The following is a 24,722-nucleotide window of genomic DNA, read 5'->3' on the forward strand; positions in this document are numbered from 1 at the left end:
TTTCTCCAATCTCTGCTAAATATATCCTATATATTGGAATGCACTGCAGCTTCAGATCTGCATTCTGTTTCCCGTCAGGACTGCAGTACTCCCTCGAGCTCTGTTCTAATTGCCTTGGTCCTTGACAGTCCCCTCCTCTCTAGTCCTATTGGGCTGGACTAATTTTCTCTACCCCAGGTCACTTAGAGGGGCCCTGGTTCAATCTAGAGAGAACATGGACATGACTGTCCTTACCTAAGTATTACCTGCTTTGGCTGTTTATCTGCACTCTACACTTCCTCTTTCTTCTACCCTTAGGGTCAGATGTCTAGGATATAAAGGGTACCCTGGATAGACAAAATCTTCTTGAATGTCCTTGGACTGCTGGCACTCTCCCTTCTATGCAAGGTAGTCAGCTGAACAGCTCTCCTTATTCTGTAGACCTTAGCTAATTCTGCCATCTCAGTTAGTCCGATACTGCTTGTTCTGTACTCAGTGAGTTCCCTAGCAGTTGACTTTGGTGCTTATAATAAAATTTAATTATTTCCATTGTATCATGTTTTAATGATGAAAAAGATTCTTTGCTATTTAAAATATGGATCTTCCAGTTTATTAATTCCCAAGATAAGTAATCAATCAGTTTTTAAGGTGTGCTTTGGGTGAAAATACCTTATAAGACCATTCCCTGATAGTTGTGCTATCAGATGGACAAATAATATAAGGAAAAGATGCATTAATAGATATTTCTATCAGAAAGACCTACTCTAGAAAAGACACCCCCTGAAACTTCTCAGTCTTTTTGTTTCATTTATGAAACAAACAATGAAATATTTAGTTCAACCAGGCAACAGACTTTTGAACTAGCCTCTATACTTGGCTGAGAGAATATTCTTGTGTTAGATGGAAGAACAGAAGCATACTACAGCAGACGATACAACATATGGAATTATAATGGACAATCAAGAAAGCTAAAGTAAAAGGAAGTATTACCTTGGGATCATGTATTCCAGAAAGCTCTTCATAGATCTTCTCACCTACCATGACAGCAGCCAAGTTTGCCGTGTATGTGGAAAGGCAAAACATACAGAAAATGGCCCAAAGGTTCATTAGAAACCTTCCAGTCCAACATTTTGGAGGTTTGATGGCCACTGTTCTGCCAAACAAGAGGGCATAACAGACGTTCAAGGCTGAAGAAAAGGAGAAGACTTTACTTCTATTTCGCCCCTTGGGAGTCAAACCAAATGGACTCTTCCATTCATATAGAGTGAGGAAGATGGCAGTGATGTGCAGAGCCACAAAAATCCCCAGCCACATTGTCCAGTGGAGTGGCCACATGAAGGCTCCAATGGGAGCTGCTGTATCTCGGGTCCTCACTAAGATGCCCAAGCTGGTAGAGAAGAAAGGGCTGGTGAAATCTATCACCTGGCTCCGTGCAGTATTGATGCTAAAGGAAGTGACTGCCATGTGGGCAGTCCCACTCAGGAGATCACCCACTAGCCCAGTCCAGTGCCCATTTTTCCAGGCTCCATACTTTCCATCCCCTACAATATAGAGGTCGAAGTCAAAGTTCATGTCTTCTGCTATCTTTTCCAGCAGATCAATGCAATATCCATAGCAGCACTTCTTGAATTTAATGGGCACTGTATCATTACTGCTATGGAGGCTGCTAAAAAGACTGTCCAATGTGGAAGCATCATTAGTCATGGGGTCTAGACAGAGTTGGCCAGCAGGGCACAAGCCTTCATCATCTACCTCCCTTGTGAAGACAAAAGGATGCTCAATCAGGGTAACCACTCTCAAGTGTAGCTTACTTGGATGTTGGAAGTGGGTTTTGTGTCTCTGGGCCTGCTCTGGCCATATTCCATGGTCCATGACAATCTTTCCCCCCTGCCAGCTGCCCAAGCGTGTCCACATTGGCTTTCCCATGGGGTCATGTTGAAGATTCCAGATGAAAAAGTTGTTTTCTGAGCTGATGATGGTGGAACCTTTTACTCTGATGGAACCACTGAGGCCTCTGAAAGTAGTATTGGCTAGAAACCTGGGAAAGAGGAACAAAGGCAAAAACTAAGAAACAGAAGTGAGGCCAAAGATAGGAAGCAGTGTTCATCTTTGCTTCCCTGTCTTAATAAAAATAAATTTGAATTTTTATTTAAAAAGACAGTGCCTATAATTTCTTTTGATGTTAATAAGCTGGACTCATTCTCTATTATAGGAGTAAAGTCCTACTGCATTAAGTAAATGAGATTTCACTCTCAGGTTCTAATGTTCTAGCCAGGTGCTTGACTCTTATTCTTACTCCAAATGTTTTAATTCCTAGTTAAGAGATGTGTTAACCATTTTCTGTTGTAAACTGTTAATTGCATATTCTCACAACTTTTCAAGCTATGGAGGTTTTCAGCACCTTTAAGGTATCCTAATTCTATTGTTGACTATGTTCAATTGTAACTACATCTTCTATGTATCTATGTATCTATCTATCTAGATATTTGGCACAGGGAATCAGATTAAAAAGTGTGCATATACTTTAATAATTGCTTAAACACTGCATTCATAACATCAGAAAATAGCCAAATCTTGTTACCAATGTTTCTTCTTGTAGAATGAAATCAAGTAACGTATCTGTCCCCATGAGGCTAGTTGAAGCTGCATGTTGGATCTCATCCATGGAACAAAGAAAAAGATGATAAATCAACTGCAGTTTTAAGGATAGCCTCAGGCTAGTCTCCCTCCAAGTCATTAGAGAGAAACAATTGACCCTGGCTCTAGAGACAGCTTATGCCAGAAGCCAAAGAAAGGAAAATTACCAACTAAATAATATACTGATTCCTAACCCTGTGAACTAGGGCACTTACAGTATATGTTCTGATATGGACTAGACAGAAAACTAGACTAATATGTCTTGGTCATAGCCTCTGTCTTTCTTGAGTCTGGGAAGATTAGACAATAAGTGGTAACATATAAGCTTGTGGTATCTTAATGACAGACTTGTGTTGGAATAAAAGCCCAGGCTTTGGCATCAGATCCCCCATTTGAATATTGGCCTAGCCACCTGCTAACATTACCCTTGAACAATTTACTTAACTCTATACCTTAGTTTTGTCACCAGCAAAATAGAGAAAAGAAAATACTTCCTTCATTACAAGAGTTGGAAATAATTTATGTAAAGCACATGCTACATCTAACATGAAATAAATATTCCAGATATGATAGCTCTGACTTAATGTCATTCAAGTTTTTTTCAGTCAAGGCTGTCTCCAGGTTACTTTCTCCAAGAATTTTAATAAAAATTTAAAAGTTGGAAACACAAAGTATTGCATTATGATAAATCCATGGCAATTATTCAAGATACATTTCAAATTAAAAGAAATTAAATTGAAATGTAGAGTGGAACACAGTATTTTGAAAAATCAGATGATATAAGTGTAGGCTCTTAGCAAAACACATTCACCCATTGCCTGTCACAAATATTACTCCATAATTTACAAATGCAAATAGAAGTAATAAGACATTATGTTACTACAGAAGGGACATAGAAAAATCAGAAAGTGTGAAGTACGTACTAATTTTCATTAGAGATATAAATGTAAATCACATTTGAAGATGCTACTATCAATGAATGCAGTGAAACTGTTCATTTTGGAAGATTGCGTGTAATGGTAATTATTCATGCTAGTACTCCCCAGTGGGACTCTACCACTTACATTCTATTTGGCAACAAGTAATGAAGTCTCAGCAATCTTAGATTTGAAATAGTTTTCTGCTTCTTTAGAGAAGGAGCCAAATCTTTAAACTATACAGATTAATCAATGGATAATTACCTAGGTACTATAAGGGAAAGCTGATACACTTGTTTATAAGAAATCTACTTTCAGGTTTGTTAAAACACACACATACACACACTTGCTGATATAGGAAATAGACTGTTAGTAGTAAGTAAGTTAATTTCTTCTGGTCAATTTACTGATCAGGAAAGTAAAGAGGAAGTTGTGGAAAGAGGAATACTTGGTTATTTTAAGAATGTTTGAGGCTTAATGATTATAGATTCTTAACTGGATGGACCCTTGAGAGCCTACTTTGACTAAATATATACTTAAACCATCTCAGAAAAAGGCACTAGAAATCTCCAGAAAATTTCCAGAGATTACACAACTCCGTCATTCCAGTAAAACCTACTCCTGATTATTGGTATTAAATAACATTTAAGATGTCCATGATAGAGGGACAAGGCCTAGTTGTCTTCGAGCCAGTCATTTTCCAAAGAAGGCAAATCAATAGGGACCTGAATGTCTCCAGTTTTCCCAGCCCAGAAAACCCAATGCTTGTTTCACTATTGGCTCCAAAAAATTGGGTCCCAGAGAATCACCATTTATGACAGATTATTTGTGCCTGTTTCATTTTTAGTCTTACGATAAGGGTGAATCAAAATAATCTCATGAAAGCTTTAGTTATAGTCACCTGTTCTAATGGAGTGACAATGCCTAGCAACATTTAAATGCTCACTATATTAGTTAAATATCAAAAGGCTGAAATCCTGATTTTGCTTAAATTGAATTCTATCACATTCCTTTTTTATCTTGCCCTTTACTCTTCTTGGATAAACAAGAAGAAAAATCAGGAATAGTTTTACTGGCACCATAAACTGACAAACTCCTAGGCACTGTTTCAACACTAGAGTTACAGGGATGAAAGACAAACTCTTTGGTCTCAAGGAGCTCAAGAAGCTCAAAGTCTAATTCTGGGGAGAGATAAAGTGAGCAGGCAAATCAGACCCACATAACGAGCATCATGATAGAGGTAAATCTGGTGCCACTGGAACAGAGAGCAAGTGCACCTGCACGTTCTACTATAGGGTGCCAAGGAATGCTTCATAGAGGAGGAAGTGCCAGAGCTGAGTCTTGAAGAAGGAATTACAGTAAGCCAGGAAGAGAAGCTAGGAAATGATGTTATCATCTCAAGGAGATACCAATACAAAGGCCAGAGACAGAGAGTGCGAGCTGTTTTACGATAAGAGATGAAAAATAAGGAGGAGGAAGGGGAACATCACACACCGGGGCCTATTGTGGGGAGCGGGGAGAGGGGAGGGATGGCATTGGGAGTTATGTTTGATGTAAATGACCAGTTGATGGGTGCTGAGGAGTTGATGGGTGCAGCACACCAACATGGCACAAGTATACATATGTAACAAACCTGCACGTTGTGCACATGTACCCTAGAACTTAAAGTATAATTAAAAAAAAAAAAAGAAAAATAAGGAGGAAGATGAGGATGGGAAATGAATTACATCAGATCTGAGGCTACGGTGAGATAATGAGGTACCACTGAGGGGAATTTGCCTGGGGGGAGACGTGATCATTAGATTTAATTTTAGAATGATTTTTTTCCTTGCTAGTTACACAGGACATAGTTTGGAAGGAGGAGGGGACTGAACATAATTCTACATGTGAGGAACAATGTTTTTTCCTTCTTTCTTTTGCTTTTTCTCTTACTGTCTCTCTGCTAGTTTCATAAAGGGCTTAAGGTAGTAAGGGCTCAGGCAGTAGCAGAAATGGAGAGGAGCTGGTGTAATCAAGAGATATTTTGTCTTCAAAAAGGAAAGCAGTGATTTAAGAGGGCCAAATGCACAGGGTTGCAAACTTTACTAAGAATGTGTGAAACTCAGCTTGGCAGAAGGTCATATAAATAAGACCTGTTAGTATTTAGCTGAACATAAACTCAATGTAAGCCCATAGAGTAATGTAGGTATAAAACAGTAACCTTAAGTTCCTTTAATAAAAATTTAGAGCCTGGATCAAAGGGAACAATAATACTGCCATTCTCTGTGCTGATCGGATAACTGTTCCAGCCGGGATATGAACTCTAAACAAATCTTCCGGAGACAGGAATGTTATGAAGAAAGGTAAGGAGGTGGAAAATGTAAGAGGAGGTGGTAAGCATAATAATCTGATTGGAGAGTGGGTAGAAAAATATTAGAAAATAACATAGGGAAAGCAGGTTCAAATTAGACTATAGAGGCCTCATGTACCTGTTTGATGAGATTGGATTTTATTTTAGTAGGAAAAGGGGAACCATGAAGATTACTGAGTAGCATAATGACTTTAACAGAGATCTACATTAGTTAATATTGGTCTGGAGGCAAGTAAAATGCACATATAGGAAAGAGAAATGGTGACTAAGAGACCACTTACAATATCTTTGCCATGGTTTGATAAGGGCCTGGATCTAACTCTATGAGTGAGAACCTTGTTTAGTGAGTGTTTAACAAAGTAGTTCAGGTATTCATCTTTTTTATCAACAAACCTCCCAAGATACCATTCTCCTTAAAAGAATGAGGCTCACTAATGAATTTTTTTTATTAAAATCTCCCAATATGTCACTAATTAAGAATATGTATTGATTTGCATAACAGCTGAGATAAAATCTGCACTTTGCAAATTACTTAGAAAATGTTTTTGAGACAGTTCACAGTATAAGCAAGATCAATATTTAATATATTTAAGATATATTTTAGAAGCCATATTTGCATGCAAAATGTTGACATCCTAATTAAAGTATTTTCTTATTTACTCGTCATAAAATGAGCAACACATCACACATTCAATCATCTATTTGTTCCACAATACTCACTATGTGCCAGGCACTGTCCTAGGTGCTGGGGATGTAGTAGTGAAGTAAGACCACAATCTATGCAGCTTATATTCTATTGAAGGAGACAGAATACATATGATAAATAGGTAATACGTGTAGGATTTAGACCGGGCACAATGTTGACATAGGAGGGTTTTTACAAAAATTTTAAATGGTTTGAGCTTTGATTTATTGTATTTTTCACATATAAAAATCTGCTACTTAAGTTTATAGCCTGTTTTGGATGCTGAAATACTGTCATTTTGGGTAAATATTCTATGTACTAATCAAAATGGGTTTACATTCTCTGCAAAATGTTAACTGCAGTTAATACATTAATTATCTTAATGTATTAATTACATTAGTCATGTGCTATTTTTACTTTTTGTAACTTGCTCTAAAATTTGCTAAAGTTAAATTAAAATCTTCCACTACAAATAATGTTGCCCTTTTCTTAGAGATTTTAAGAATTGTTGCCCCCCTGATTTTTCTTGTCTTATTTGACACATTGCATTTTATTAGTATTATGTTTTTATGTTTATTCTGAATTTGTAGTTTTTCTTGCTGTGGAAATAGCTCTGAAATAATTCCATTGTTTTCAGCCTTCATTTCTGGCTACATATTAATCTACTTTTGTGTTGTTTAAATGCCTCACCATCCTCATGTGTCTTCTTTCATGACCTAGTTATTTATAGATCATATATTTATTTCTACTTCAATCATTTTTCACTCATCGGCTTGTCTCTTTGTATATCTACCTCTCTTTTTCTGTTTCTCTTAAATTGCCCTATTACATTTTCTTTTTCCCCCATTCATTGCCTTCCATTAATCATATATGTCTATGTGAATATCTATTTTGTACTCAAAGGCCTTAAAATTAATTTTCCCCCGGGAACTGTCTTTATATCATTAAACATCAATATCCTCTTTCTCTTATATCTTGAAAACTAAGCTGAATTTCTTTTCCCATGATCATCTCATCATATTTGATATCTTTCCCCTGAGGAATAAGGGATTTGCTCATGTTGCATAAAGCTCTATCAATTTTTTTTTTCTGTGAGAACTTCATTTTGATTTTTTGCTTTTGCCTGATTAGGAATATTTAAGAATATTATTACTAGTAACATTCCCTCAAACTCCCTTCCTACCAGCATCACCTAATTCTTGTTAGGTTTACTGAGTTTACTTGTCAGAATTACTTGCTCCTATACATGGAATTTAAATATTTGCTTGTTGGTTACATTTAATTTAGCTTTAGATCTACCAACTATTGGCATGTAGTAGAAAACCCAACTCAATAAAGTCCTTTTCATATGAGACAAAGGAATATTCTTAAACCTTCCCCTTTTCCTTTTTTTTTTTTTTTTCTGGGAGAAGGAGAAACTTGAGATAGATGTTCAGTCATCCTATCTTTTCTTAATGTGATTCATGTCTATGATGAATCTTCTAATTAAAAACTCACATTCTCCAGAGTTCTATACTTTTGCATTTGTCACAAGTTCACACTTATGTAGTCTTTTTTTTCTGCTGTTTTTCATTCAAGAGCCCCAAGCTATTCTCTCTTTGGATTGTCTTTAAGAACTCTTACAGCCAATTTTGATATTTCACAATGTCTACAGGCCTCCAGTTATCTGAATTATTTACTATACATAGTCTACATTTGCATTTTTCCATGTGTATATTTCTTAATTTTTCAGGCCTTTCCCCTAAACTCTGATTTCCTAAATTATTCTCATTGTACATCTCTTCCTTTGGCTCCCCTCCCTCCAATATTCTCACTGTTTCTGGCATGTGGGTTAATCTACAGTTAGCTCATTATTTCTTTAATACTCTTTCTCTTATTTTATTTTTTCTGAATTTTATGTTTTTCTCTCTCCCTCCCTCTCCCACTTTTCTTTATAGTGGTCTTTGTATAGTGTAAATACAAATATTCTGTCCTGTTAGTGGGAGATCTTGTCTTAAAGCAGCTCTTTGACCACCATTAGTTATTTTACTGTTTGTCGCCCTTCCAGCTCCCTTCCTGCTGCCTTCTGAGATCCATCTGTTTACTTCCCTTTATTTTTTTATGTCTCTTTTACCATTTTTCCCTTTTCTTACGGCCCTAGGGAAACTTTCTGTACTTGATGGCAAGTTGTTACTAGTTCAGCTTTCATTTTGTGGCTTGTTTTACCAAAGTCGAGCCCTGTAGTATCTGCCTTCTTTTTATAACATAAGTTTGTCTATTTAAGCCGCAGAGCTTATCTGTGGTCCAATTCTGTTTGATTTTCTTCTCCATATATGGGACAGATCTCCAAATTAAACATTAAATGTGGGTGATTTCTTGAGCTTACATGTAAAATGACTCCTTGACTGTCCTCTTACTATCCTAAAGTATAAGAATTCGGCAGTTTATTTATCTCATCTTTGACATTTTAGATTATTAGGTCCTCAAACGCACGGATTTGGACCTTCAGATTGGGAGAGCAGTATCTTCTACAGAATTGCTGTTTCCCTTCCCCACTGCTCTGCTTTATAACACTGCAGCCTGTCAAGCTAAAAGGGGCTTCAGTGTTTATCTAAGTACCTACCGCACTGAGTCATCTTTGAGCCTTAGGCACAACACAGTGCTTGGCCAGGGTAACTGCTCAGTAATGTTTTGGGGTAAATGCAATTAAACACATGTCTTCTGCTCAAATCAGACATGTATCTCTTAGAGTGGTCTTCATTACTTTGCCAGAAGAATGGGGCTCACTAAGTCAGGAAACATTTGCATTTGTAATTTACAAATTGTTTGAAGGATTAAACTTTCAATACATTTTCTTCCTGAATAATGGAGAGTATAAAAAATTGAAGTTAGTTAAATGGGGAACCTCTCTGATGAGAAGGAGTTTAATAGGGTTTGGAAATTGCTAAATTTCCATCCTCAGAACAGAAGGCCCTGCACACTATAGTCCCTGATTATGTCAGCTTTTAAAATTGCATACAAGGCTCATCTTTTAAAAATGATTTCTATCAGTTAATGGTCAACAGCAATTTAGTAATATATTAAACATATATGTACACATATCTGAATCATTTGGGTCTATGTTTTATCAATATCTGCAAAATTCAATTACTTATAGGTGAAACTGTACAGTGGAAGAAGAGTTCCTACCTTTCTTGCAGTTTTCACCAAGAAGAGAACAATACTAATCTATGTGATGGGGTCATAATTTAATACATGTTTTGTGCTGTGTTACTATTGGTGTGTATGAGGGGCTTGCTACATCAAGAAGTCATACACAGACATGGTAATCTCTTTTTCTTGCTTCCATGTGTTGTAACTGGCAAGCTGGCACTTTTTTCTCTCTGTTTTCTTCTCTGATATGTTACCTAACAGTTTGACTTATTCCATACACCTACATCATTGTCCTTAACTTTTGCTTTTTGGTATGAACCTTGACTCTTCTATACAATTATGATCTCTGCCCAGCCCTTGAACTGTTCCTGGTCACATTGTGTAACATCACAACTCAATTCATTCTAGCTCTTTGGATCTGGCCCCAGGGCTAGCCAAGGTGTTGATGTCCCTTCAAGTATTGCCTTGGCATAGCCCTGGCAATAAGACATTATGCAGTATTTACCAGTCAAACATCTATCCTAAGGGTTGTAGGGTATGCAGATTGAAGTGGTCTTGAGAGATAAATCTGAAAATCAGAGTAGAGCTTCAGTATTGCTCTGCATAGTTTCATACTTTTTGGTAGATTTCCAGATTTTACAGTAGATGCATATAAAGTGAAAAAGTCAACAAAGAATACAGTTCTTTCTTGGGCACATAAAAGCTTGGAAGTTCTCCTAATTAGGAAACATTCCACAGTTTAAAATCTGCTGAATCCTAGATTAAGTAAATTTGAGCTGTATTCATCAAAATAGAGTCTTGAGGGAATACACATTTTCCAGAGTCCCTTATGTGAGCCCCCCCGCCCCCGCCCCCTGGTGACTTAGGGAAAATTTTAGACTCATCTCTTGGCATGACTTAAGTGACCTGGAGGCAGAGGCAATTTCAAAGGCTTTCAGCCAAATGATTCCACTGACAAGGGTTCCTATTGAAAACATCTGAACATACAGACCTTAAGTGTTGATCCCTGAGATTCATGAACAAAACATGTCTTTTCTAGAAGTATCAACACCTTAGTAGGTCAGGCAGAGAAAGTTAACCTAGGAGTAATAGTTGGATATACTGGATCAGCCATAAGCAATGTGTTCTTCTCGGGCTTCCAGGGAGCTAGCGTTTAGCAGCCTCCAACCCCTGGCTTCCATGTTTAATGCAACTGCATTTCTTTTTAAGTACATGTTGAAACATGTGGGTTAACCAGTTTGTCTTGGTAGAGGTCCTCAGGACAAGAATGCTTATACAAATTTAAGAATAATTAAGAAAATTACTGTAGGCAAATGTGATTTACATAGCTTCAAGCTGAAAGAACATAAATTTAAAAGTAATAGGATCCCAATTAAGGAAGGCTTATACTAATTCTGAAAGAGCCTGGAATATGGATTTAGATAAACTGGTTTAAATCTTCCCCTACAAAGTACTAGCTGAAGGACCTTAGGCATACTACTTAACTTTTTGAGATAGGTATCCTTATAGTTAAGGAAATTAAAGTTTATGGCATTTCAATAACTTTAACATGGTCACAATGCCACTAAGTTATAGTGACAGTGGACAGAATATCCAAAATTAGAATTGTAGCATTCAGGCTCAAGTTCTTCTGGAACTCTGCTAATGTTCAGGAATAAATTGTGATGATTATTAATTTATACGTTCGGTTTTTTGAATGGACATTTGTTTGAATCATTTTTTTGAAGATTTTCTAATTCTTCACAATGCCTGGCATATAACAGTTTCTTAACAATATATGCAGAATCAATAATTAAAACATTTATTATTAATAAAAGGCCGGTGAGTATTGATATTGCTTGACTGTGTAAGCATAAAGATAAACATAGTTTGGAGGGAAAAGAGTCTCTAGTGTGTTGAATCATAATTCAGGGTCAACTGAGGAGGGAGGCCTAGAAATGCCAGCACCAGCAGAGTATAATCACTGGTATAAAGGGTGTTATCCCAGTGAAGAATAATAACCAAACGCCCAGGTCAAGGAAAATGGATAAAACTGTGAATAATTAGATGAGTATGTCTTCTGGTGGAAGAACAGAAGGAGGTTGCTAGCTTCCTGACAGCACGGCCTCCTGCCTTCTATTCCTTGTGTCTCCAGACAAGAGTTTGACCTCATATTAGTTAACTTCAGCAAATATATGTGAAGAAAGGAATGAATTAATCACTGCCTACTTGATTCAATTCTCACGGGATACAGAACAGAACTGCAGAAGCTGTTCAAAGAAGAAAGGGAGGATTCTACATCCCAATTAGAAGCTAGAATAAAGTATCAGAACTATGACTAATTAGTCAAAGAGTCAGGGACTTCTTAGGCCAAGAGGAACAAGGGGTCTGTCAGTGTCTGGACTCTTGGAATTCTTAAAGAAAAGATAAGTGCTCGTGACCAGATTATGACCAACCCATGGAGCTTTCTCTGCAGGAACAATGAATTTATTAGCACTTAGGCCTTTTAGGCAAGCATGGGCAAATTGTAATCCTGGGAACAGCAGATAAATTCTCAAAACTCCTATTCACTTTCCCCAGAGTCCGATGTTCGGAATGCAGCAAGGGAGTAAATGTGGGCAAGGCTAAAACCAATTTTGAGAAATAAAAACAATGCTTATATCCTAATGTTTTAAAAAAAATTACTTGCAAGGCTTTTATACTATATTACTTTATCTGGTTAATTTGTTACAGGATTATGATTTTTATAAGTATGTCAGGGCTAATGTTCTGCCATTCAGCTGACATCCGCTCTGCATACAAAATGCAAATGCCTTAGCTTGGCATACAAGCTCTGTGTGGTATATTATCAAGTTCACTACTTTTCCAGAATCATCTTGAATCCTTTTCATATGCAATTAATGCTCCAGCCATACTAAATTTATCTTTCAGGTTTTGGTGAATTTGCATATGTAATTTCCTTTGTCTGTGAATTTGTTCCAAACCTACAGGATCCAATTCTAGTATTTTTCCCTCATCACCAAATCTCTGAGAAGAGTTAATTATTTCCTCTGTATTTCCAAATATATCTCTATTCTTATAAATCACACATCCCATTGTTTTATAACTATTTACTTACATTTCGACCTCATTCACTAGACTGTCCGCTCCTAAACATCAGAATTCAAGTCTTCATTTTGTCTACCCCACCGTAGTTCAACACGTGGTCATTGGCTGGGCAAAAACATCCATTCATATGTGCTCATAAAGGTATTCTCAAAATAATATTCCACCAATAATTGCTCCAAATAACTAACATTTAAAAAACAACTTGTAGCCAGGCGTGGTGGTTCATACCTCTCCCAGCACTTTGGGAGACCAGGGCGGGGTGGATCACGAGGTCAGGAGATCGAGACCATGCTGGCTAACATAGTGAAACCCTGTCTCTATTAAAAATACAAAAAATTAGCCGGGCCTGGTGGCGGGTGCCTGTAGTCCCAGCTACTCGGGAGGTTGAGGCAGGAGAACGGTGTGAACCAGGGAGATGGAGCTTGCAGTGAGCTGAGATTGCACGCCACTGCACTCCAGCCTGGGCAACAGAGCAAGACTCCGTCTCAAAAAAAAAAAAAAAAAAACAAACTTGTAAATATATTGTTGAAGATTGTTGAAGATCATGCTATGAACTTGGTCCCTGAATGTTTTGTCTGCATTTAGTTATGATGGACATTTGCTGTGGCATGTGGAGACCTAGGAAGAATAAAATCTCTAATACCTGTAATTATGTGTATGTAGTCTGCCATGAGAAATGACTTTTCTAATCTAAAAGCCTAGCTGAAAATGCCATGTTTTTGGTGATTTCATTAACATTTCAAGATGTTAACAGTTCTGTCAGCCCAAACTGAAAGTGACTGTGTGAGAAATGAAAACTTGCATAACTCTGACATCCGCTATTCATGGCTCATTATCCTCCCAACTTTCATTATGCAGTGAAGAAGTGGGGTCAGCCTTACAAAATTTAAGAACAATTAAGAAAATTACTGTATGCAGATGTGAATTATGGACTGAGAATAACTTTCTAAAAGACTGTATTAAACAAAATAAATAAGGATGATGGAAAATCCACAGATGTTTTATGACTTAAGGCAACTTTTCAGTTATTCATTATAAAGTCTCCTTCTTGGGTTTTGCTCATTTTCGTTGACTTGTTTCTGAACACTTTTCAAACTTTCTCTTTGCTTGTATCCCTCAGGAGTTTAAAAAGTCTCAGGCATACTTCCTGAAGTTCTTTGGGTTCATTTCTCAAACACATTAATCCTAATGAAAATATTGTCACTGACCCGTTGTAAATTACTGCTGGGCTTCAAACCTCACAATCTTCTTTTATAGCTTCGAAGTTTGTGGAATAAATAGCCACGAGGGCAGAGGTTATATACTAACCTAACCTAACATCACACCATAAGGAGAGAGAGAGAGAAAGAGAGAGAGAGAGAGTGAGAGAGAGAGAGAGGAGAGAGAGAGTGAGCAAGTGAGAGAGAAAGAAAACCAAACAGAAATCATCCAGTAAGTATTTATGTACATTAAAAAAGTACTTAATTTAGACAATATCTACCAACTACCCATTTTCTTCTACAGCACCAGATGATGTAGGATGTAAATATAACAGAAAGTTACTTTTCTTTCTTTCTATGTCAATCCCCTCCTCTTCCTTCTTCTTTTTTTTTTTTGATGGAGTCTCACCAGGCTGGAGTGCAGTGGCGTGATCTTGGCTCACTGCAACCTCTGCCTCGCAGGTTGAAGCAATTCTCCTACTGGCACTACAGCTGCGCGCCAGCATGCCCAGCTAATATATATATATATATGTATTTGTATTTTTAGTAGAGACGGGGTTTCACCATGTTGGCCAGGATGGTCTCATCTCTTGACCTCATGATCTGCCCACCTCAGCCTCCCAAAGTGCTGGGATTACAGGCGTGAGCCACCACGCCCGGCCTCTATGTCAATTTCAATAAATATCTATTAAGTGCATACTATATTCTAGGCATTGGATAAAGCTGAATAACAGCGTCTCCACTTAACAGAATTTATATTCTAGCTCAGAAGTCAGACACATAGACAAATAATGATGATAGAATCGGCCAAGTACCATTATATAGTTTTATATACAAAATGCCATGGGATCCTTGTGGAAGGAAGAACATAATTTTAATATAAATTAAATCTTGAGGAGCCAGAAAGATCAGTTTGATCTGGTAAAATGAGACCCTAAGGTATATATAACTTAAGTCAACAAATATTCTTCTCTGTAGTTTCTAAATGTTTTTAGGATTCAAACAGAATCATTTTTCTTGCATTCTCCTTTTTACATGAGACAGAAAGATGCTAAGCAACTCAATGTAGTTTTCATAAGTGGTTTGTCCTGGCTGCTGTTTATGACTGTCCTTCCAAAACAATGACTATCTGAAATTATAAATCAAAGCTTTGCTTGTATGTTTGTTGTAAAGGAGAATGTTTCTTGTCTTAGATACAATTCTGAACCTTAATTATGTGCTAGCATGCAAACAGTAGATTAAATCTGGAGAGTGGCTATAAAATAAAACATGCATGTATTTTAATCTTGTGGAAATTAAAATATAATATTGGAAAAGTGGGAAGTTCCGATGGTGATAGAACATCCAATTTTTTTATTAATAGATTTGTAGTAAATATATTTGAATAATTTTATTTTATTAACAACATTCTTTAAGGAGTTTACAGGTTCTGTTCAGTCTTTCACTTTTCCCTTACATATGGCATTTGGCATATTGCCTTGTACATAGTAGGTGCTCAATTTATACATATATATAATTAAATGTACAATTATTCGTACCCCTTGACCTTTTATCATGTCTTTTTTAAAGGTAAGATGCTATGAAGTTGCCTTATAGTCCCCAACATAGTCAGATGCCACTGTTCCAGGATGGCCTAAAAACAAGGCCTAGTCTACAGGGAAAACTTCATCTTTGAGGAAATAATAATCTTCTGATTTGGCCTCTCTGACCATAGGTGATCCTTTTTCAGAAGAAAGTCTAAGCCCTAATGAAATATTCTTTAAGGATATGCCCCTTTTCCCGGGGATCACCAAAACCATTTCCATATGATGTGTTATATTCTAATTTAAATGGACATTTTCATTCTAGTTTCTGAATCATATGAGGAACTGGCGCAGAAAGGTATTTAATTTAAAAATAAACAAATATAATTATGAATGTATAAACAAATAAATAATATTATACAAATGTATATATATAATACTCTCATGGAACTCTTAGTCCTGCTAATGTATCCTGTTTGTCTACTACCTATCTATCATCTATTATCTCTATCTATCTATCAATCATCAATAACAATGATTCTATGGGTAATAGGATCTACTGTTATATCCATTTTACATAAGTAACATAGAACACAGGAAATTAAGGCTCAGAGAAGTTAAGTAACTTGATGAAGTCACTCAAGCAGTAAGTGGCAGAGCTAAACTTCAAGTTCAGAGAGTCTGAACTTGAGTTCAAGAGTGTTTGCCTTTACTACTCTACACTGCCTTAAGCATCAAGGCCAGGGAGGAGAGAGAAAAGTCCATTTCTTGCTTGACTAATTTTTTTCTTTGTATAGATTTAGAGAAATTTTATTAATTTTATTGATATGGAAAAGAGTGGGCAGGAAAAGAAACATCTATTTTGCATCTACTATAAGCTAAGCATGGTATTAGGTACTTTTCATATATAAATTTCATGGTATCTTTATTATAGTATACCAAGCTCTTCATTATTCTGTTTTGCTAGTTAGAAAACTGAGGCTTGTGACTTTTAAATAACTTTCTAAGAACACAGCAGCTAGTAAGATGCTACACCAAAGTTTTAAAGCAGAATTGAGCACTCCCACTGTACCATGTACTTACAAGTTTGTAGATCAAATTACAGATAGCATATCATGAAATACCAGCCTATATAACCAGAAATCCTCTAAGAAATATTATTAAAGTTTAAAGCTACTCAGAGTCAAGATTTCTGCAAAGGGGTCAGATAGGGGAATTTTACTCTCTGTCACAGCCCTATGAATAGGGATATAACCGAGACTTTGCATCCTACCTTGATAAATATTGTCCTGAAGTAAGATTTGTAGTTTCCACCTCCATGCAGTTCATCGTGCTGGGAATGAGAGCAAGTTCTGGCTGGATCATGGTGGCTGTGGCTACAGCTCTTGCGACCAGCTCCATAGCATCTTGTACGTAGTACTCAAAGACAGATTGTGTTGTTTTTCCATGAGCAATGAGCCCTAAGGGCAGACCCTCTGTCCTCAGTTCCTCCACATTCTGGGAATCTCCCAGCACCCAACGAAGTTCGGGGGGCATGACCCCAAACTGGGTTGTAATTTCGAAAATCCGCCGGATACTTTCCATGTCACAGCCAAACATCACCACTGTGGGTGTGCTGTTCTTAATACTCTCAAGCTGGATCTGTAGGAAGCTCAAGAGGTCCTGGGTGGAGGGGAGGTTAGCAGTGATGTTGATGATAGAACCAAGGTGGAACTTGGAATTATTCTGGGTAAGGAGGAGGAAGTCGGTGATGTTCCAGTCTTCCTGGCACAGCAACAAGCTAAAATTGTACCAGTTGTTCATGGTCAGGATTGAGACAGTGACATCAGCATCAGAACTTAATGAATTTTCTAAACTCAGTTGTAGGTGAAGGGGATTCTGTATTTAAAGATATGAAAAAGAAGAATTAGAAAGCATTGACCAAAGACTTTAACATAGGGTACTTTTGCTTTCTTATGAGGCTTAATCCTTTAATTTCACTGTGATATTCACATACTTCTGGGATAAAATTCCCATACTTTGGAAAACTATGCTTCCTGCCTAATGGAACGATTAATTCCTTACAACTGATTTCCTAATAATTTTTGCTAAGAGTACCAGAGGGCAGATTGTTCTTGGTGTAAATATCAGAAGTAACACAATCATACATTTAGTTTAGGATTTTTGTCAAGTGTGTCTACTGCCTTATAGGCAGTCTCCTTTATGGCTTCCCATTTCTTGGTATTGCTATTAAGATCTCATTTGTTAAACTTTCATCTCATATGCAGTAATGAGAATAAATTACTTTTGCTTCCTTTTAAAATTAATGGTAGAGAAGTCTTAGCAGAGTGCAGGTGTTTTTATAAGGGTGATGTGAAAGATGGATGCATCATAGTTTCCTAAACTTCCATCCCCTTGAGGAAGACACTTCTAATAAGTACAGAATAATTTTCAATACATACATCAAGACTAAGTGTGTAGTGCAATGTTAAAGGCTTGATTACTTTTCGGTATCTTCTGAACGTGGATTCATGCAGTGAAGAGTGAAATCTGTGCCATTAAACACACTTATGTAACTTCTATCACAATTTTCCTACTTTTGGAATTCACAAACTTCATGAAAGAAGAGAATCTTATTTGAAAAGTCACAAATTATTCATCATATAATTGAAGTGGAAATAAGTCTTCCAATGAATACATTTGTTAATTGTTGTTCTCAAGAGCAAGCATCTGACATCCAGACAATGTGTAGCACAATGTCTTGTATACGTTAGGGGCACAATAAATATTGGTGGAGTTGAACTAACTATGTTTCTTTTGGGAACTATTGGATTGTTTTTAAGAGCTTGCTAAACATTCAATAATATGCATTGAGAAATGAGGAAGGCTTTCCCAGTAAAATCTCAAGTCCTTGTATGAAACAAAGAAGTATGGCCTGTCCCTACCTACCAAAAAAATGTGTAACAGGAAATAGAATTTATGCTGTACTTTCAACTCTGAAAGATTTAGAGGACTTTGATATGTGTAGAATAAAAAATGAGGATTCCACAGAGGTTTACAGGAGGAAAACGATGACCATAGGTACTCATGATGGTAGGTAGGATGGAGTCTTAAGATTTATTCTTAAAATTTGTTCTGAGAATTTGTCTTTTGTCCTTCCAAATTAAGCTTCTGAGCAAAGCTTGTTATGATAAAAACAGAGAGTTGGAAAAATCGTCATTGGGAAGCATTCAACAGGGATGGGGAATTAGAAGCCACTCAGGATCTTGATTACATGCTAAGGGTTCTACTGCTGTTCATGGCAGGGAGGGTAATGAAAAATGGTCTTTTTAAAATTAAAAAGGATTGGCCAGGCACAGTGGCTTGTGCCTGTACTCCTAGCACTTTGGGAGGCCGAGGCAGGATCACTTGAGGTCAGGAGTTCGAGACCAGCCTGGCTGGTATGGTGAAACCCTGTCTGTACTAAAAATACAAAAAATAGCTGTAAATTGCTTGAACCTGGGAGATGGAGGTTGCACTGAGCCAAAACTGCACCACTGTACTCCAGCCGGGGCAACAGAGTGAGACTCTGTCTCAAAAATAGAATAGAATAAAATTAAATTAAAAAGGATTTAGTGACAAGATCAGATGTGAGAGGCAAAAGAGAGAAAGGTCTGAAAAACCAGGAGACGGGATCCAATAGGTAGCTCCAGGTGTCCAGGCTTGAGCTGCCAGCAGGATCTTGAGGTGAGAGAAATGGAAGCTTCATTTCCTTACTCCTAATTTTGATTCATATAAATTGTTCCCATGTTTTCTTTTGCCCTCCTCTTTTAGCTTTCTTCCTTTTCTTCTTCCTTTTTTATTTCCTCATCTGTCTTAATAAGCAAAAAGCAATGGCAGGCAAGCTCTATATTTAGCTAGCAGGAACAAATTATTCCCAACTGTTTTCTTGGCTTCAGCTCCCTATTCTGTGGCCAGTTTTCTTCCTAAAATACAAATATGACCATATCATTCTCCTGCACCATAAACTCTGAATCACTCATAGGACAGATTTAAAAATCAATAGCATGGTTTAAGAGGCAGGGATGAAATTGTTGCTTTCTTATTAAATAGGAAGTTGAATTAGCTAATCATATTGAGCATTTAGTATTAGAGAAACAAATCCAGTTGGCATGAGAGAGGGAGACAGGTGAGTGAACCGAAGACCCCCACAATGGATAATGATTAATTCATATAATCACACTCACCCCTGCAAACAACTCTACTGAGAAATTCCAGATGTTGAAGTTAATCCTTACACAAACTTGAGACATATTTCTTCAGAAAAGTATTAAATACTAGTTTAGAAGCATATAATGATATATTTTTTATTTAGCAGCCTCAGATGCAGTGTTTTCCAATTTCTCCCCATATAAGGACAAAGGCACACACATATGCACATGCATACATGTGCGCGCACATACACACACAAGATTATGAAAACTTAAAACCCAAAAACTCAAGCCCGATAGTACAATTTTTGTCAAAAATCCAGGACAAAAATTAAACAAGACCTATTGAGTCAAATTGAGAAGGAAAATCTGTGTCTTACATATGGTTTGTTGTTTGCAAAAGAGCAAACTTGTGGCCTGAAAGAAGATATAAAGATTTAAAAAGTAGTTTCCACATTGTTTGTCTCCTAAATCAGAGATCCAGAAACAGAATAACTCAAGAAGCAGGAAGCCTGTCTCTACCATGCAGATAGAGTGAAACTGCCTTACATTCAATTTATATACATTAAAATAAACAGGTTTAGAAGAGAGAGGTGGGAGGGAGAAAATATGAATTTAAATAGTACCGATAATTCTCATTCCCTTAAATAAGCGTGCTATTTATTATATTATGGCATATTATTTATATTATCACATACTTTAATGTAGCTATAATATTATTCATATTGTATACACAAAGCCATATATGTCAAGCTAAGTAGGTAATTTGAAAGATTTTCAAATGTAATTTTTCTATACTTTGAATTGAATCTTCATTTCTAGTGGAGATGACACTCCACTCTACTCCATTGATTTTGGGGGTTTTGTTCCATTGTAATCTGCTTAGATGTTGTTTCAGAGCCTGAAATTTCCGAAAGCATATGGCAGGAAATATGGCTGGGGAATGTGCATGCTGCCATGCACTCATGGAATGAAATCCCAAGTAAGTGCAGAGCTGCAGGGAGAGAGAAGTCACCAAGAAGTCGGTTCAAAGTATCAGAGAATCATTCAGTGGAGAAGATTGCTTAACCTGCTATGGATCAGACTGTAAAATATTAAAGTTCCATATATAGAAAATTCAGGCAAGAGTGGTAAAAAAATATTTGGAAAAAGAACATGATAGGCCTTGCTTTGGAGGATATTAGAACACATTAGAAAATGTAATTTTTATAAAGCAATAATAATTAAAACAGGGAAGCACTAATAGGTAAATAAATGGAGCAAATGCTAATGTATAAGCCAATTAATTATATTAAATTACTATGTTATAAATTAACATCATAAAGATATAGGGAAGGAAATAGGAGATATAGGAGATCAGAATTTGAGAAAATAGATTAGTTAGAAAAATAACAATTAAATTTCTCATTACATCATATTAAAAATATATTCCAGGCCATTAAATGGCTAAAAGTACATATCAAATCATTCAAAGATACACCAAATAGGTAAATATGTATCAGAAATTACAATAATAAAAGGAAAACATTAAATTATCACAGCACACCTTATTTTTAGTTTTAAACACCTATCATAAAAAATAAAGGAACATGAAAAACAAGAGAATATTAGTAATAAATTGGGTAGACAAGGAGTTAATGCTCGCCAAACGTATAAAACATTTACTAGTCAATAAGGAAATAGAATCCTTTACAGAACACTTATTCAATCAGGAGAAATAATTTTAAGCTCCTACTGTGAGCCAAGACCTCTGCATGGCATTTCCTGTTGTCTCTATAGTGGATGAGAGATAGACAATGTGTAACTAACTAGATGAATAAATACTTCCTATAACTAGAAGTCATGAAAATTACTGTAAATGAAATAATAGGGTCTGGCAAAACTAGGAGAGGGAGAAGAAACTAGGAAATATTAATTTAGTAATTATGATTGGTAGGGGTTGGGAGAGACGAGTATTTGTACTATACAAGCATTCTCTAATTGGGACTTAAAAAAATGAGATGTATTTGAAAACAATTGATCTCTAAATAGGCAAATATATATAATGATTTATAAAAGTAAACACATTTAACTAAAAATGTAGTCTCATTGACCATCCATTCTTCTTTGACTTGGGTACTATCTTCCTAGTCTCAGATAAATGATTGGAGCCGCCACCTGCTTCTATATTTCCTGTGTGATTCTGCATTTTCCTCTTCAGCAGGTTCCACAGTGTCCTTAAGTTCCAAGTTCTCGTTGCTGGTGGGGCCACTGTCTTCTTCAGCAGTTGGACTTTTCTATTCTCTTATGAGAAGCAGTATAGTGGTTGGTTAGGACTTAGTAGTCAGGGCAACCTATGCTTAAGTTATGTCTCCATGATTTATGCACGATGTGGCCTTCTGTAAGTCATTTAGCATCTCTGAGTCATACCTCCCTCATCTCTAAAATGAGGAAAATGCTACTTCCTACCTTATGGATTCATTTTGAGAATTAAATGTAAGAATGTGAGAATGCATGGCAAGTGCCTGGCGCAGAGTGAGGGCCCATAAGTAGTAGCTGTTACAATTGACTTAGAGTTGAGTCACTGTTGGAAGTGACTGAGTGCAATACAATATTTTTCTTTGTTTTTGCTCCTTCTCTTTTCTCATGTCTATTTTCATACAATGGTCTCAGCAATAGATACCTTCTACAAACATAAATTACACCAACTTCTTAGCAGGAAAACAGAAGTGCTCTGTATCATGTTGGGAGGGGCTATTTATTTGGGAGATACTATGTTCACAGTAGAGTGAACACCCCGAACTCCTCTTTCTCTGGTAACAAGCTCCAGTGCCACTCAGCGTGCAAGTTAAGGAATTCTTGGTGCCAACTCCCGGAGATCCCTCATCAATCTTCGTTCTCTCAGAGAGCACATATCTGCTATTTTGTGGGTTAGTAAGAGTTTCAAAAACAGGATTGCCTGCAGTAAAGAGTTTGCCAGAGCTTTGAGATATTCCCTGACAGAATAAAAGAGGTGACGGGGCTGGGTTTAAGAGAAGAGAAAAGACGCAATTCTCTCAGCATTTTCCTGGGCAAGGGGAACCAAATGAGCTAGGTCAAAGCCCAGAAAGCTCAAGTGAGTATAATGTTTCCACTACTTTTACCAGAGATGAGATTTCCTTCCTTTCATCCATCTGCTGATTACTAAATACATTGGAGAGGCTCAGAACAGGCTTTCTACACAGCTATCACTTCTCCTCAGCCAAAGAGGCTGCAGGAGGTTTTCTGTTTCTCATTATCGCACATCTCATTTGACCTATATTATACGGAAGACTTTTTCTTCTGAAAATTAAAGATGATTCCTTTAGAAGCCCAGGCTTTTAAATAAATTAACTGTTTTTATGGTTACATTAAGGACACAGACAAGCATAAGGTGTAGTCCCTGCCCAGAAATTGTAATTTAATAATAATTATACAAATGAAGAGCTAATACCTACTGATGTCCCCAGTGCATTATGCATATTATTTTATTGCATCCTCACAATGGCCTCATGGGGTGACTGCAATGATCATCCTCCTTTAATAGATGACAAAATCAAGGTTTAGAAAAAGTGAGTAATTTTCCCAAGGTGGCACAGCTACAAAGAAATAGAGCTTGGGCCAGGTGTAGTGACTCATGCCTTTAATTCCAGTGCTTTGGGAGGCTGAGGTGGCAGATCACCTGAGGTCATGAGTTCGAGACCAGCCTGGCTAAACACAGTGAAACCCCGTCTCTGCCAAAAAAAAAAAAAAAAAAAAAAGCCCGGAGTGGTCACTCATGCCTGTAATCCCAGCTACTTGAGAGACTGAGGAACGAGAGTCACTTGAATCTGGAGGCAGAGGTTGCAGTGAGTCGAGATCGCGCCACTGCACTCCAGCCTGGATGACAGAGTGAGACTCTGTCTAAAAAAAAAAAAAAAAAAAAAAAGGAGCCTGGATTCAAACCCCCAATTTGTTGGACTCAAAAGCCTGTGCTTTTAACCATTATTCTATACTGTTCCCTCTACTTGATAAGAGGAACATATGAAGTAGATCCTTGACATTTGTAGATTTAATAATTTCCAATTATTTGCCAGTAAACCCAAAGGCCCACGGAATAAAGCCATTTTTAAGATGTCTGAGGCATGAGTTAGAATGACATTCCCTGTGTGTCTGGGCCATGGGAGTCAGGGAGGGGCTCCAGCCTGCTGCCCAATGTGCACGTGGCTTCCCAACTGTTTTCTTCACTCATCCTCCCATGTGTAGCAATTCTTGTGACATGATAAAACTTGTATTTATTCATGAACAGCACTTTAAAAAAGAATGATAGTTGCATAATTAATGACATCAGTTTTGTGTTTGGTAGAGTAAGCAAGTTTGGAAAAGCTCACCTAAAGTTTTCATTTCAATTCTACTGAATTTCATGGTCGAAACCATAATCTAGACTATGTTCAACCACCATGTATGGGGATGTCAACAAAGATCTTAGCGCATATCCCTCGGGATTTTTGAGTGGCTGATATATTAAAGAATATATAACAGAGTGGTACAATATAATGAATGCTTCAGAAGGCAGGATTATTACTGCATGACAGTGATAATCTGCAATGCAGTTGACATAATATTGCTGGCAATGCTAGGTATGGTCTATTTCATTGCAGCAGTGTTGGAAAGGCTGAGAGGTTTGGTGATCTGAAACAGGGCCCACTTCTTAAAATAGAGTAGACACAATTAGAAGAAAGTGCTGGCATGCACAACACTACTGTCTTCAAAGACAACCAGCTTATTTAATCATACAACAAATTATTTTAAAGTCTGTTACATACCAGGCCATGGGTAAAGAATTGCATGTGTTCAGGCAGAAGAAGTAGCAGAAGCATGCATGTTACATTCTTTGAGCTAACCAATCTTTCTGAGCCCCAGGATGATTTACAGAAAGGAGTGTCAAGGCATAACAGGTTGATGGGTGATAATCACTCAAGCTACCTGCACCAAGCTTCTAATCATGGATTTTTTCCCCATAATAATTCCACCTAATTATTAATACCCGACTCATTCATCTATACAT

At 37.0% G+C, this 24,722-nt stretch overlaps 1 protein-coding gene across 1 annotated transcript in view; it reads right to left on the reverse strand.

The window, feature by feature from the left end:
- Nucleotides 1–24,722, reverse strand: part of GRIN3A (glutamate ionotropic receptor NMDA type subunit 3A) — a 173,255-nt gene that overhangs the window by 105,820 nt on the left and 42,713 nt on the right. The window contains exons 2-3 of the mRNA XM_007968548.3: nt 16,783–17,387; nt 970–2,017 (exon numbers count right to left, since the gene is read on the reverse strand). Of these exons, the coding sequence (XP_007966739.3) occupies nt 970–2,017; nt 16,783–17,387 (1,653 nt within the window). The remainder of the gene's footprint in view (nt 1–969; nt 2,018–16,782; nt 17,388–24,722) is intronic.

The sequence above is a fragment of the Chlorocebus sabaeus genome, chromosome 12 (assembly GCF_047675955.1).
Source record: "Chlorocebus sabaeus isolate Y175 chromosome 12, mChlSab1.0.hap1, whole genome shotgun sequence".
In the NCBI taxonomy this organism is placed as follows: domain Eukaryota; kingdom Metazoa; phylum Chordata; class Mammalia; order Primates; family Cercopithecidae; genus Chlorocebus; species Chlorocebus sabaeus.